At 43.6% G+C, this 16,504-nt stretch overlaps 1 protein-coding gene across 5 annotated transcripts in view; it reads right to left on the bottom strand.

Moving 5' to 3' along the window:
• The window catches only part of PSD3 (pleckstrin and Sec7 domain containing 3), a 597,461-nt gene that overhangs the window by 294,557 nt on the left and 286,400 nt on the right, over positions 1–16,504 (bottom strand). For 4 of the 5 annotated variants that reach the window (XM_066380473.1, XM_066380474.1, XM_066380475.1 and 1 more), the window contains 2 exons: positions 11,162–12,257; positions 7,816–8,211 (listed from right to left, as the gene is read on the bottom strand). In XM_066380473.1, coding sequence (XP_066236570.1) covers positions 7,816–8,211; positions 11,162–12,257 — 1,492 coding nt within the window. Of the gene's footprint in view, positions 1–6,147; positions 6,204–7,815; positions 8,212–11,161; positions 12,258–16,504 lie in introns of those variants that run through there. The other variant, XM_066380477.1, reaches the window with a different exon arrangement.

The raw sequence follows: 16,504 nt of genomic DNA, 5'->3' as shown, positions 1-16,504 counted from the left end.
TGCCAACCTAGTTTTTATTTAGAGCTATGATTCCCCTGGTAGTACCAGGGCGCCAGTCTCCTTTATCATCCGAGGTCTTTTAATGTGTTCTTTGAGAGAGGATCCTTCGTTTCACCAGCACCCTGAACAGCAGTCCCTACCAATATCCAGGGCATCGCTGTTTTCTGAAGGTTTAAACTACAGAATTGCCGGTAGAATGTTTCTGGGAACCCCTATGTCCAGTCCGGGACCATTTCATGAAGTCATCCTCAGTTTACACGAGTGGCATCCAACAAACAGGGAGAGCCCAAGACCACCAGTGCGGGGCCCGGCCCGTCTGAAAGGAACCCACAGAGCAGCAGTGACCAAGCGGCAGCTTTCACACTGTGCCCCTCGGAGAAGCGGGGCAAGCACAGGGAGCTGTGGCCACTCACCTCGGAGAGCACATTTCCACAGAGACGGAACTGGAAAGACAGCACGCAGCACCCCAGTGCTCCTGCCCCCGCGTGCACACCACCAGCCGCTGGGCTGCGACCACTCCCCCCTCGTCCGCAGCTCACAGCTGCCAGCCCTACCTTTCGATGGGGCCTCGGTCTCTCCAGCTGACCTTCAAGCCCACACTCCCATCAGTGTTTGCCCTTGAGGGACCTTCACTTTCCTCAAGGTAAACTGTTTCCACTGCCCCCACTAGTGGGTGCTCTCCAGTGGTGGGGTTCAAATAATCTAACAACCGGTTCTCTGCCCTAATGACAGCTTTAAGTATAAAAAAAATATACTGAAAGGTAGTTTATTATTTCATGCATTTAATACTTCAATAAGAACAATAAAAGAGACACACAAAACTAGATTATAAGAGTTTTAAAATATTACTGAAAAATTATTAAAATAGTACCTGACAAAAACAATAAAACTGTTATTTAAGATATTTCCATATTGTTTCTTGATTGGCGTCCTCACTTGCAATTTTTTTCACCTATGGACGGAACAGACATTACTACGGGCATTTGGAATACACTGTTGCGCAGATGAACATTAAAGAAGAGTAAGGAATGTGAACTTATAATTTCCACTTTGGGCAGCTGCCCAGGTGCCCACCTTAGGGAGAACCTGATTACAAGTGCCATTTTAACATCTAGTTCGCCGAACTCAACAAAAAATTAGGTACTGGTTCTGCCAAACCGGTGCGAACCGGCTGAGTGCCACCGCTGGTGCTGTCCTACAAACACTGCTCTCCTCAGCTGCCGCTGACCCCGCCTGATGTCACCCACACCTGAAATCCCACAGGTGTTTTGATCCAGTGTTTTGTCCTATATTCAAGCGTCCACCAAATCCTTATGGATCTTCATCTTTACCAGGCTTTTTCTTATCTGTTTTTTATATTCCTGATACTCAGACTATTGTGAAACTCACGACAGGTTTAAAATGAACACCCACAAAACAGAACTCGGCAAATTCTCACAACAACACTGTAACTTGGGTGCTAGGTTCTCTCCAGTTCACCAACAAGGAATCAGGTTCCTTGAAGTCAGGCAACTGACCCAACATCGGGCCACCAGGAAAGAGGATGGCTTGGCCTCCTGCTGTTTGATACCAAAACCCCTATTTACGCCACCCTACCACAGTGCATTGTACTCTATGAAAAAAAGGTGACATTTCAGGAAATCCAGTAACAGGTGTTTCAGATAAGCTTAGACTCTGGAGGACGGTGCTGGCAGATCAAGGCTGGCCCGGGTCTTGGATACACAGTGGGCTGCCAGGATTGTTTTCAGGTGCTACTGTTATTGGCATTTTATTAATTTTCACTTCTTTCTCTCCTAAGATATACCAGGCCTTGTTAAGCCACTTAATCTTCTTTTCTTGATTTTTTCCCACTTGGTTATAATCTCATCTCCTTCTCGCTCCTCTGCCAGATTGGTATTGCTCATTCTGTTTTACACTGGGAAAGCTTTCCAGATTATATGATAATTTACTCAACATCATCCACCTAGGCCCTGGCCGGTTGGCTCAGTGGTAGAGTGTCGGCCCAGTGTGTGGAAGTCCCAGTTTTGATTCCCGATCAGGCCACAAGGAAGACGCTCATCTGCTTCTCTATACCTCCCCCCTTCGCTTCTTTTCTTTCTCTCTCTCTCTTTTTTCCTCCTCTCCTGCAGCCATGACTCAGTTAGAGCAAGTTGGCCCCAGGCGCTGAGGATGGCTCCAAGGCCTTCACCTCAGGTGCTAAAAAATGGTTCCTGTTGCAATGAAGCAAGGGCCCCAGATGGGCAGAGCATCGCCCCCTAGTGGGCTTGCCCGGTGGATCCTGGTCAGGGCGCATGTGGGAGTCTGTCTCTGCTTCCCCTCCTCTCACTTAAAAAAAAAAAAAGATCACACACCTAGTAAGTAACCGAGGCAGGATTTGAACCCAGATACGACTACTTCTGAAGCCTAGTAGTGCCCCCACCCCTCATCCCTGAGCAAGAAATCCTCTGTGGCAATAAATAAATAATAAAATAAAATCACCATTACAACTGCTTCAGGAAGCTACAAAGAGAAAAATGAGAACCTGTGTTTTACAGAACAAGTTTTAAAATGTGAGAGAAAAGGACGAAAGCCAGTAAGAGAGCCACAGCAAGCCCATAACCAGCTGAGCCGGGAGGCAGGGAGCTTCCTGCTGCTAATGGCACAGAGCTCTCTGGAGGCAGCTTCACAAAATCAAATCTGTTCCTCTGTCACCAGCTTAACTGGTCTCAAACTATTTTACTATTTACACATTCTATTAAAATGCCTGCAGACTTTAAATTGGAATGTCAAAAATTTTTTGAAATCACGCGTCAACAAATTTCTGTATGAATCTTGTTTCATGTGACTTTTTTCCTAGACAGAAAGACACTGAGGAGAGAGAACAGCACATGAGGAAAGAGGCACTTCTAAATGCCAGCATTCCATGTGAGAAGGGGGAAAGAAAGAAATAAATAAGAGAAAGGCACAAAACCGCAACTATCAAAATCAGAGCGGACCCAAGTCCCACTGAAGCACTCTCCTCAGGCATATCAGTTGCACGCAGATGCAATTCACCTCCTCTGCTGTGCTCCGTCTGTATACGGAGTACTCAGTATCCTGAGCCATATCTGAAAGGAAAACTAGGAAGCTGAGACACAGAATATATCTATTACACCAAAAAGGTAATTTTATATATTAATATAATTAAAAAGAAGCTTTATATATTTCAGAGAATCAAGAGAGAAGCTCCTGCCACATTATTATATTTGCTATCTCTCTTTTTCTAGCTGTCCAAACCTAAGCTCAACAGAAATGGATAATATTCAGCTCTGTTAATGGCCATGATGACCACGTCTGTGCCTGATAGTCTCCAGGTCAGAACTTACTGATTGGAGTTGCAGTCATCAGCTGATGGGCCGGCGAGGGAGAAGCACCCAGACACAAAGGAACCCATTGGAACATGTATTACTGTAAGTCTCTAATTATCCTTTCTAATTTTGGAGCCATGTGACTGGACTTCACACAGCACCGCTGACCCACCAGCCCGAGTGCTCTGTAGCTGGACCACAAGGGAGGGGATGCTACTCTTTGCTCCTTCATTAAAATATTGTATTACATTCACAGGGCGAGCTATTTCCTGACAGACGTGGACATGCGGTTCCCCGGTTAACATTCAGTGTGCAGGGCACTCAGAGCACCTGAGAGAATTTAACTCTTCCTGTCTAGATTTACTCTAAGATCTTAAAAGACTTGTTTACCTTATAAATCGTGAGATCCTTTTGGTATCACAAAGGTATATAATCCTTTAAAAGACAAACAATGAGCATATACACTCTTTAAAAATGTCCTTTCTAACCTGATAGGAGAATACTACAGATTTGAAATATTTTCTATCTGACTTGAGCGGAGAGAGTAACAGGGAAGAACAACCCTCCCCTCGCCGCCGCGCACAGTAACTCCAAGCCTGGAAGGTGCCCTGAGAGGGGACTAGATTTGCTCTCCCGCTACAACATCCTCATCACCTGTGCAACCACTCCTGCCTTTCTTTAGGGCAGCAGCAGTAGAGAATTGAGTTCAAAAGAGATCAAAGATGGCCACTGCCATAATCTTCAACAACTAACTAAAGGCACATGTTGAAACAGAAAAGGATTTTAAAAATACACACAGGCAATGCCAAACAAATATACTTTTGTTTTGAAACCAAAAATATATTTGGAGCCTGACTGCCTGGGTTCAAATCCTAGGTGTATCACTTATTACCTACCATATTTCCCCATGTATAAGACGCACACCTTTTTTCAAAAAAATTGGGGTCTAAAAACTGGGTGCGTCTTATACAATGGTTGTAGATTTTTTTACTTGCATTTCCCGCTTTTTCGCGCTTGATTTGCTCTCGAAGACAGTGGTTCGTCATCAGACACAGATGAGGACAAGCTAATGGATGGGAGTTTTCATAGTGATGAGGAGTTGTATGAATTTTATGAGAAATAAAACTTGAGTTCAATAATTTTATGTAGTACATTTTTTTTCAAATTTTGAGCCCCAAAATTAAGGTGCGTCTTATCTATGGGGGCATCTTATACACGGGGAAATAGGGTATGTGACTGGGAACCAGGTTACTCAACTGCTCTGTGCCTCAGTTTCCCTATCTGGAAAGTGAGAATATTAATAGTTCCTTTCTCCCAGCTTATTATAAGAATTAAGCACCATGTATTTACTAAATAATAAAACCCCCTGGATGCACAGGATATAAAACTGTTTAGAGATGAACTGAAGTAATCTTATAATATTTTCTACTGGCTGTCAACTGACATTCAAGTCAATACCTGAACCGGGATGGGCTGAGTCTCCTCGGTGCGTGTCTAGCTAAAATCCCAGAAGCATTAGCAGGGAGACAGAGAGCATCCTCTCTCCTTGCGCCTTCCTCAGAGTCTACATTCTCCAACACAGTCAGGACCCCGCCCCACCCCACCCCGCCCTGCCAGTCCTCTGCCCAGGAAACAGGAGAGGCTGGTGACTAGATATGGAATGCTGGGCATGTGTCCTTGTTTCACTCATTTTTCTTGTGTAGATATCACAACATTTATTAAGACAGTTGAAAAATAACTTCTTCCCTTGAATCCTTACATTAGCTCTGAACGCCTGGATGAGGGAAGTCAATCGTGCTGACCTTTGTGCGCTCAGCATTCTAAACTGGATTTCCTTAATAGGCTCAATACCGCTGTCTACTTCCTTACCTCTGCAGAAGAATGTTTTCATGCAGAAGGATTTTTTTTTTTCAGAGGATTTTTTAAAAGCCTGCTCATTGATTACTTTAAAAATTTATGGAGACGTTTATGAACAATTTGGTACATTTTTTCCTCAAATTGAAAACACACCACCACCAAAGACAAGCAGCTCTCTACAAGTCACCAACTCAGACTTCTGGCTCCGTAGACATATGGCATGGAAAGAAATTAGATGAAAAGAACGAATAAAGCGGTAAGGCCAGGCAGCCTAGATTGTTGATGACACGCGGTCTAGGAGTCAGTCGGGCAATCGGAATTCTGGCACGGGCCTGTCACCAGGTAAAGCCATCCCACCAGACTGGGACTCAGATTCCTTACTGTAAAACAAGGTGAGCTAAGGCCCCACTTCCAGCTGGGAAATGTCATAATTCTTCAGTCTGTAATTCCTCGGGTGCTGCAACTTCCCCAAAGCACCAAGAGGCAGAGGACGTAAAAATACATGTGAACGTTATTCCTGTTCCTTGGAAAGTTCTTAGGCTCACTGAGACTGTCCTTTTTTTTTTTTTAACCCTGAACAGAGACGTATAGATGTGGAAAAGTGCCCAGAGCTGGTTGAGAAGTTCAGCTGGCTCAGCTCTAAGATGCTTCTCATCCAGTATTAGAATTCAGTCTTATCGTTGGGCACGATCTCGTGGCTCCACAATGCAGATGACGCAGCTGAAACCTTATCTCAGAAAGGCCTGAAGTATACCACTGTCTCAATCAGAGCGGGGACAATACTGTAAACGGCCCCAGTCCCCTCTCTTAACTAGCTAACTCTGCCCTGCTAACGACTGGCTCTCCCACTAGCCCCAATTATGACGACTTCCTCTTCCGAGGGAGCAGACCATACATTTGATAACTTCCACCTATTCCTTCCTGTTCTGACTCGGTGATGTTTATCTCGCCTTTACTTACTCACCCCCTGTGGCTTCTGCAGCAAAGCCTCTCAGCCCCCAATGCCGGGCATGGCATCCCCACCTATTCTGGGTCTGCAGTAGGAACCACTTCCACTGGCCCCAGAAAGCTGGATTGGAACTGCCATGGGAAGTCCGGCATTAGCTGTGCTATAGCATTTTATCACAATTTACAGTTACCAGAAATGACGGGAGGTGGGGGGAGGACTAAAGTGGTACCCTGCACGCAGGGATGCCCCTCTGAGTCACCCCCCTCTCAGGAACACAGCCACTCTGGGATGCCCCGCCCTCGGGAACGCCCTCTTCTCAGAGATACCAGGAGTCTGACTGCGTCCTCTCAGCCATCCCATTCTGGCTCCCACATTCACCCAGGCCCACCCTGTGCGCCAGGCACCCTGTGGAGTGCTCTAATCTAGATCACCTCTTTAAATCCCACAGTCTCACAGAGTCCTGGGTATCATTAACCCTATTTGGCAAACACAGAAAGCGGGCTTCAGAGAGAATAAAAGTGGCTTGCTGAATAATTCAGACCAGGTCTTCTGCTTTTAAAACCTGTGTTCCTTTCGTTCTCTCTCTGTGACCCAAGGAGACAACCCACGTCTGTGGTCCATTTCACATGTACAGCTACAACGTTATACTGTCCCTGCCTTGAATGTGCTCATGCAACGAATTATAAACCTATAAGCAAACTGGCTATAGAGAATGCTTACTATAGGATGAACTAAAAGGGGCTCCTTGGAAAACGACTCTGCACACTGATTTTTTTTTTAAAAAAGCACTGACGTTTTTTCATATATCTCTAAAACAGTTTATCCCCATTTAACCTCCCTGCCACCTCCACCAACGCACACTAGAACACTTTAATTGAGGAAAACTATATCAAAACTAAATTCATAAAATCCTTAAGAAGTTTAGCATGCTCTGCTCATTAACAGGTTAATGGCCTCAGGGTGATGAGCAGGAGGAAATAAAATGCTAGATGTTCCCTCAAAAGGGAATCACTAAATGACAGGTATGGCACATAACATATAATTTGTCATTTTTATCTTGCAGGTGGACAAATAGTAATAGAGAGAGAGAATACACGTGGGTCATCTTGATCAAGGCACCAGCTCTGCCAGGAACCCCTACAATCCGCTCCTGCCCCTGCCATTCCGGAACAGGAAGGTTGCCTGACAATGACAATGGGCCCGTATAGAGCAAAGGGCGGGAAGAGACTTCAGGGACCATTTTGTCCACACCTTCAGTTTTACAATTAAGGAACCTCTCTGGCCTAAGCAAACAACCTGCTCCACGCCATCACCCACTGTCAGTGTCAGAGGAAAGCCAAGCTCTCTCAATGACCTCTTCACAGCACCACACCACTGCGACCACAGCTGCGTCACTGCGCTGATAGCTACTCATCGCTTCCAATTGTGTGTTCAGATATGTGACCAGTTTTTACACGGCCATCCAAGAAATGCCACCAAATGGAGCGACCACAGCTTGCCAATTTGGCAAACCACAAAAGTGAACTCTACCTGCCCCTAAAGCCCAAATTACGTTTTATCCAAATTAATTACTTATACCCACAGAAATTGCCAAATGCTTTTCGAATATATTCCACACTCAGATTTGCCAAAGAGAAAACATCACTAAAACCACTATGAAACGAATGAGAATGAGACTAGTACCTTCCCCAGAAGGCCATCTCCGGGCTGCCTTTCGTGTAGATGGAGTCCCCGGCGTCACCGAGCCCGTTGGTGATCCCACCAGAACAACGCATCACTATCCCGCCGTCTGCCGAGACACTCAGGATGTCCTGCTGTCCCCCCACGGCCGCCCTCTCCAGGAACTGACCACCTTCTTTAATGCGCTGCTGTATCATCGGAGTGAGGGGCATTTCAAAGCTGAAATAGCTGTCAGGCTCTGAGTACAAGGTCTCCAAGGACTCAGCACTGTAGTATAAAGACGTGTTGTCCAAGATGGTTTCAAACTGGGAGCTGTACACGTCCGTGGAGTCCTCTGTACACCCGGGCCCCAGGGTGTCATCCTCCCCTCCCGTGAAGTGCTCCTCTTGTTCAAGAATCCTGGAAAGAAAACACAAGTGAAGAATTTCAGTGTTAGGTTAATTTTTTCTTTTTCTCCCTTCAACCACATAAAAAGATAACATTCTCTTAAGCTAAATAACACTTGTACTCACTGGGCTTTATGTCTTCATATATTTGGGAAGGAAGATATCATAGAAACATAGAAACAAATTCAGGTTGAAAAAACTCTTAGCATACGTGTGCTACGCTACCTTCAAAATAATTTAACGTCTTTTTAAACTAGTTTCCTAGTATGTGACTACATCTAGGCCAATGAATATTTGAACGAAATGGTCTCATTTTAGCCAGCTAAGCTCCTCAGGTTCAAATCATTAACAGCTACCGTCATGCTTAATTTTAAGAGAGGCAGATAGATATATTGTGTAAACTTAATGGAGTAAAAATACACTAAGCTTTCATCAGTCTATTAATACTTTCTGATTTAAATAAGGACACACACCGTGGAGGGGACAACTACATTAGAATCCAAGGGCTGCCCCCTGCTGACAATGCGGCAGCACTGCAGAGAGACCAAGTCCAAAATTAGACAGAGTGCATTAATGAAAGGACAAAAAGCCAACACACGTTTATTGTAAGGCTAACCAAAACAGCAAAAACCTAGGGACAATTTATAAGTTAAGTTAGCATACAGAGATGGGACATTAATAGGTAACATGTTCTTCAAATATTAAAAATGAACATTAGGATAACTAAGCAAAATTTTAAAAACTCAGTTAAGTGCAAGAGATCAGGGGTTAGAAAAACCTGGAGCTGAATTCCGGATTCACTGAGGCAACTTTACGTAACCTCTCTGAACTCAGATTCCTATAAGTAGAAATAGGACTAAAAATACCTCATAGGTAATCCACATTCCTTCTAGGTATTACCAGGGTTCACCTTCAATAACACAGTTGTCTTGGTTGTTTTTACGTTACAGAAGGCCTACTACATACCCCGTATGATTCGGGGTGTCTGCCTCTCACTGGCTTCTCACTGCACTTGGAATAAAATGAAAAGTTCCTGTGATAAAGCTCCTCCCCACACTGATTCCCCACCATGCCCCCCCCCCCCCCCCCCCGCTCCTTATGATCCAGCCACCCTGGGGATGTCACATCTTCACACTTGTCTTAAGGCCTTTGCTCCAAACAACTCCAGCACTCCTGTGCGCACGCTGTTCCCTCTCCCTGGAATATTCTTCGTCCCCATACTCTGCCTGGCTAACTCATGGTCATTCCTTAAGTCTTGGCCTAATTATCATGTCCAAAGGAAGGCCTTGCCCAAGTCATTGAATGGATCAACCTCTCCTGCATTCAGATTATTCCTTCTGAATAATAATAATAACGGTATGTGTCTCCTTTTCCTTCACGATGGAGCACAGTTTGTGATCCTATAATCAGGAATGCGTTTATGCGGTCAGCGTTAACCTTCGGCAGTCAGCTCCAGGGGGGCAGTGACCACGGGCCACGTCTATGTCAAACATTCCTTTATGCCCAGCGTGCAGCAGTATCAAGGACAGAGAAGACAATCAAAAAATATTTGTGGGAGAGAAGGAGGGAAGAAGGGAAGGAGAAAGGGAGAAAAGGAGAAATGAATTAATAATCTACACAGAAACAAAAGCGCATATTCCAGTGGGAATATCATCGCTGAGCCACGTGCCACACAGCAAGGCTGCTCTCGAGAGAAGTCTGGAGAGTTTCTGCGTGGGGGGGGGGGGCAGGGCGGAGGGAGTGGGGAGGAGCCCTGACAGCTACCCTGAAGAAGCATCACTCCCCATGGATTTGTTAATTATTTATGGAGGAAAAGGCATTTTCTTATACCGACCGACCGGACAAACAAACCAAAAACCCTTTCAGCCTTGACACTGATGCTATCCCATAAAAGCAATGAAATGCGGTGTCATGGAGACTGAAGGAAGGCAAGATGGGAGGGGCCTGAGCACAGACGACGGCCGACAGGAGCACACGGTCAGACTACGCTCACAGGGAGTGAGGCGGGGCACGCCATCCATTCATCCCGGCTCTACGCTGCTGTGGAGGCGATGGCGGACATGAATGGCAAGACCAGGAAATGTCCCACGATGCCGAGTTTACTTAGCAGGGACATCATCTAAACATACTCTTCCTGTGAGAAGGGACTCTCACATGAACGCTATGGAACAACTGAAGTACACAGTTCCCTTCTGACCTTCTGACCGCCTCTCTAAACTCGAAACAATGGGCAGCGCAAACCCAGAACCTCTGTGTTCATACAAGTGTGTGGGCTGTATGTAGGCATTTGGTGTTGCACCCAGAAAATAACACCTAAATTAGGATGTAATGACTACAGGGTATGTTGAGAGAGCCCAAATCTTTTCATATTATTAAAGATAATTGTGGGGCACTATAGTTACCTTGATGTTGGAGAACTTGAAACCTGTCAAATATAACAAAACATCAGAAAGGGAGTCACACACCATATTTCCCCATGCATAAAACACTCCCAAGTATAAGAAGCACCTTCATTTCGGGGCCCAAAATTTGAAAAAAAAATATATTACATCAAGTTATTGAACTCAAGTTTTATTCATCATAAAATTCATACAACTCCTCATCTGCACAAAAAAGTGGGAAATGCAAGTAAAAACAATCTACAACCACTGTATAAGATGCACCCAGTTGTTAGAGCCCCAATTTTTTGAAAAAGGGTGCGTTTTATACATGGGGTAATATGGTAGTTTAGTGCTCACAGTCTCTCCATCACTCTCTGCTTGTCTATCTATGCCTAATGGACAACTCTATAACAAGATCACCTATTTAATATCTTAGAAACTTAGAAGGAACGTGGCTCACAGTAACTTCTCTTCTGCTGTAAGATAACCAGGACCCAGGACACTGTAGTCGGGTTCTCCCAGCCAAGCAGACAGTTTCCCACTGCAGGCACGGGCAACCGACAGCGGACTACGGGGGCTCACCTCGCCTTGTCTCTCTGCAGTCCAGGTTTCTTCTCAAAATGTCCTCTGTTTTCCTTTAGGAAGACTTCATCCTCTCCACTCTCCACAGGAGGCATGGGGGACAAAGTCCCCGAGCTGGTGGCAGGCCTCTCCGAAGGCCCTCTCCAGGTTTCCCCCCCAGTGAAACCAATGGAATTACTCAAGCCAGCAGAGGCGAGGTGGCTTGGCACTGGGGACACCCCCTTGCCTTCCGGAGATGAAGTCCTTCCCAGCGATGTCTCCGAATCCACAGGCAGCCCCGTCTCTCTCTTCTCCCCTTCTGTCCACAATATGTCCACCCCTTCAAATCCCACATGTTTGACCCGGCCGGGGCGTCCTGTGGAGCTGCCCTGATCACACGCCCCAGGCTGCTCTCGCCCCAGACCAGAGCTCCACTCTCCCAAAACGCCAACGCTGCCCGTGGAGCTCTGGGTCGCTGCTGGGCTCCCCACGGAGAACACGGGACAAGCTGGCTCCCGGGCGTGGAGAGCCCCTTTCCTCCCATCATGAGTTATCTGGGAAGGCTCTGCCTGAGCATCCCCAGTCGACAGCACAGTGAGGTCCCTCTGGTTGCCTGAATAAAAGTGCTCTTCCGTTGTAACTTCAGCCAGAAGAGGGACCCCTGGCAGTGGGTCTTGGCCAGCAGGGAAGAGTTTGCCGGCCCTCTGTGTCTGATGACCGGCAGCGCCCAGCTCTTCTTCCGCCCTCTGAACCAAAAAACTAGCAACAGCATCTCTGTCCAGTACCTTTGTAGCCTGTAATGTCCCTGAAGCTATTCTGGCTTCTGTAGCTTTCAGAACCGAAATCAAAGAGTCTAGGGGTTGTAAACTTTGTTCCTTGAGGTGACTTTGAGAGGCGGCCTCCCTAACATCTTTTGGTCCTTCTGTAACACTGTTGAGCCCAGAGTGCTGGCCAGCAAGAAGCTGGACCCCCTGCTGCCCCTGTGGGCAGCACGGTGGAGAATCTGCATCGAACTCGAGAGAAGTTCTCAGGCCTTCTCCACTTTCCTCCATGGTCCCATATTCCGGAAATTCGTTTGTGACATTGGGTGGGAGTAAAGTGCTTCCTCCATGATCACCTGTGAACACAACAGAATGGACACATGACTTGTTTTGAACAACAGACTCCAATGTGCATTAATAAATATCCACACATATGAGGCACTCAATAATCCCAATTGGATTCTTTCACCGTCTCCTTCCCCTCAGCACTTCTCATGACCTCGCCAGTGGTGGCTTCCACCTCGCTGGCAGGGGTGTAACCGCACAGGCTGCGGCAGAGAAGGGGACAATCTAATGCCACAGGCCACATGTAACCCTGCTCCTGATTAAAGTCCCACACACACAATTCAGTTGCTGCAAACTCAAAAAGAGATTAAAATAAGAATACGTATCACTTTCCAAATATCATTCATCAAACAGTAACTAAAATATTTATATTGGGCATAACAATAATATAATAGCCTTATGATTCAGCCAACAATATCTATGCAGGACAGTCTCTGAGATGGAGACTCAGAAAAAAGATATGAGCTATTTAAAGTCAGTAAATATTTTTTCAGCAGGAAGCCTCACTGTTTGATTTCTGGGGGGGAGGGGTGTTCTTTCAGAATATCTTTGAAAAAATAAAGAGTGGAGTCAAAATGGAACAGGAAACTTATTAGGTTGAGAAAAATTTCCGGGATCCCAACTGCACATAATTTAAATAGTATCTCCTGCAGAATCCCAATACATGGAGCAGTGAAAACAATAATTGTATATACTTAATACACTCGGTCAATTTACATTTTCTTAGTCAAATGGCAATCAGTGAGAACAAGGAAGACTTTCTCACTGAACAAAAATTTAAATTGGCAGATGTATGGATAACAGTTACAGTCATATCGGCTCCAGGATCCAATTTCCCTCCAAACTTGGTTACTTTGTATCAAGAAAATCCTCATCTACACTAGAAATGCATTGTATTTCCTTTGATAACTTTATGAACTAGGACATCCATTGTTGTTTTTAAAGCACTGAGAACCACACCCTTCCTGTTCAGTGAACCATCTAACAAATGTCTGATAACATACATTGGAACAATGTGAAAGACTTGATTCCAAGTCATACACAAAATGAGGTAACTTGGAACTACGAATTAACGTATGTTATCCAGCAGCATGCAAAATTTGATGAATTGTAATACATCTGAGAATGCATACTGTTTCATATTCCATTTTTAAAATAATTTGAAATATATGTTTAAAATTAAATTTGAATCAAGTGTTGATGGAATAAAAAAAAACCACTGCCCTGTGATGACAAAATGTAAACTCCTCGTAAAACAGAATTAAGGAGAGGTGGCTTGCTAAAATCTGAAGAGGAAGCAACTTTGCAAACACTGACTTTGAAAAGGAAGACAGTGAAAATCAATAAAGGTCCTTCGTCCTAGGATGGCACATGGACATATTTAATTTTTCAGTAAATTCCACAGGACTTTTTTTTCTCCTTTTAAAAATTCAGTGGTTTTTAATATATTCACAAAATTGTGCAGCCATCACCAGTATCTAATTCCAGAATATTTTTATCACCCCTTCCCAAAATACATATCCACCAGCTGTCAATCCCCACTGCCCTATCTTCTTAGTCGCCGTCTCTAAGGATTTTCATATACGGAACATTCCATATAAATGGAATCATATGATATGGCACGTTGTGTTTGTCTTTTTTCACTAACAGGACGTTTTCAAGAGGTATTCACACTGTAGCATGGATCAGAATGTCATTCCTTTTCATTGCCAAGTAATATTCCACTGTATGGATACACCAGTTTCTTTAGCCATCCATCAGCTGATGGATATTTGTGTTGTTCCCACTTCTTGGCTATTATTAATAATGAACATTTGTATACAAGTTTTTACATCTACGTTTATTTCCAATTCTCTTGGGTACGCACCTAAGAGTGGAATTCTGGGTTATGTCTAATGTTCTGAGATACAGTCAGTTTCCCAAAGTCACTGCAGCATTTTACATTCCTACCAGCAGCATGTGAGAGGTTCATTATTGTCCATCTTTTCTATTATAGCTATCCTTGTGGGTGTAAAATGGCATGTCACTGTGGTTTTGATTTGCATTTGCTAAATTTATTCTCCTAAATATGTACTTGACACTATAACAAATACAATTGTTTAATTTCATTTTCTTATTATTTATTGCCAGCATATAGTAGTTCAATTGGTTACTGTATATGGGACTTCTATCCTGCAAGCTTACAGAGTTTATTAGTTCTCATAGTTTGTAGATTCCTCAAGATTTCCTCCTACATACACGTCATCTGTGAATAGAGGCAGTTTTGCTTTTTCCTTTCCCATATGAATCCTTTTATTTCTTTTTCATGCCTAACCTCCCTGGCTAGTCCCTCCAGTGGGATATTGAAAAGAAGTGGTTAAGAGCAGAAATCTCTGTCTTGTTTCTGATCTTAGGAGAAAATGTTTAGTCTTTCACCACTAAGTATGTTGTTAGCTGCAGGTTTTCCACAACCACTCAATATCAGGATGAGAAAGGTGCCTTCTACTTTTAGCCTGCCAGGTATTTTTTTATCGTGAAAGTGTGTCAAACTTTATTAAATGCTTCTTCTCTGTCAATTGAGATGCTCGTATGGGTTTTGTCTCTTATTCTAGTAACATGGTATCTTGCCTTAACTGGTTCTTATACACTGAACCAACCTTGTGTTCCCAGCATAAATAAATACCACTCAGTCAGGGTGTATAATCCAGTTTATATGTTGCTAGACTCAGGATTTTAGTATCTTCACATCTATATTCATAAGCAATATTGGTCTGTAGTTGTATTATCTTATTTTATTCTGATATTAGGGTAATGCTGACTTCACAAAATGAATTAAGTATTCTACGTGGCCTTTGTTTACACTTTTTTACACTTTTTAAAGGCTTTTAACAGTTTTTTCTCCCTTAATCACTTTAGTTTCCTCAAAGCTATAATGAATGGAAATTAAAAGGAAAAAAGCAAACAATCCAAAAATATGTTTTTCTTTCTTTACACAGTTAAATAGCTTAAAATGATTAGCAAAGTACTTAGTTCATAATGGGAAGTATTTCCTTTAGATTTTACAATGTTTTTCTTATTTCACTAAGCTAAAGTATACCTTTACAAAAAGTTGAGGATTACAGAACATAAAATTCCAAAGGCTTAAGAAATCTAAGAATTCATAGACCTGACGTAATTGAGAAAACAGACTCAAAGGAATGATGTACTTACTCCCCCGACACAGAAATCAGAATCAGAGACATGTATCCCTCTCGGGCTATGCTTGCACCCGCCTCCCCGCCTCTGGCAGTCAGGTACTCTAGGATGTGTCTTCAATCTCTTCCACAAAACTTAAAAACATCTCCTGAAATGGCTATCCAATGTCCAGCCTCGTTTTACAACTTCATCTTATATGCCATAGTCTTCCTAAAAAGATGTTTATATTGCTTCAGTAGTTCCCCACTGACTACAGAACAAAGTCTAGTCCAAACTCCTGATCCACAAGTTAGAATCCATAATCCAGTCCCTATCTATTTTCCCAATTGACTCTCCCTTTCTCTCGCTTAACCCCCTTTTCAAATGTTGTACCACTGCCTCTCTAACTGAAGGGGTCAGCATATGCACGCTTTGAAAAGGTTCTCTCTAATATGCACTGAAAATAGAATTAACCATATGTCCACTCTGAGTTTTAGACTCCCTCGCCTTTGCTCCACCTCTTTTCTTCATACGGCCCACGTTTTCTTCCTGTCTCTACATGATCAGGTTATTGTCACCTTTCAAGACCCAATCAAATTCCCTCTGTAAGTGAGCCGTCCCATAACCACCAGCCTTGCAAGAAGTCACCTCTCCCCCATACAACTGTCAAGAGAATTTTAGCTGTACACTACATATAGTACATATACTTGAAATAAACAGGATGTGAGCTCATATTTTAAAGCTTCAAAAGGTTACAATTTTCAACCTACTATGAAGTATTTTAATGAAATCATCTGTAGTGACCACTGAGGCCATGTGTAAATTTGACATCAAAAGGTACTATAGTGAGATCTATTCAACAAAAGGCAGAAAAGTTCAACTTTATCATTTAGGAGCTTGCTTTGTTCTAACAGTGTCCTCGTTCTATAAGACAAGCACTAAAACAAACGCTGGCAAAGTAGCCCAAAGAAGAGTGACCAGAAAGGAAACTTTTAAAAATGGCCTCCAAGAAATTAATTTCTGCACCACATTTTTAACATTGTTCATTAAAATGGAACTTATAAAGGAGACAGCAAATGCATCAAGTGTTGCAAGTGTTTGTGAT

Source organism: Saccopteryx leptura, chromosome 4 (assembly GCF_036850995.1).
Source record: "Saccopteryx leptura isolate mSacLep1 chromosome 4, mSacLep1_pri_phased_curated, whole genome shotgun sequence".
In the NCBI taxonomy this organism is placed as follows: domain Eukaryota; kingdom Metazoa; phylum Chordata; class Mammalia; order Chiroptera; family Emballonuridae; genus Saccopteryx; species Saccopteryx leptura.
This window is presented reverse-complemented; position numbering and strand designations above follow the sequence as displayed.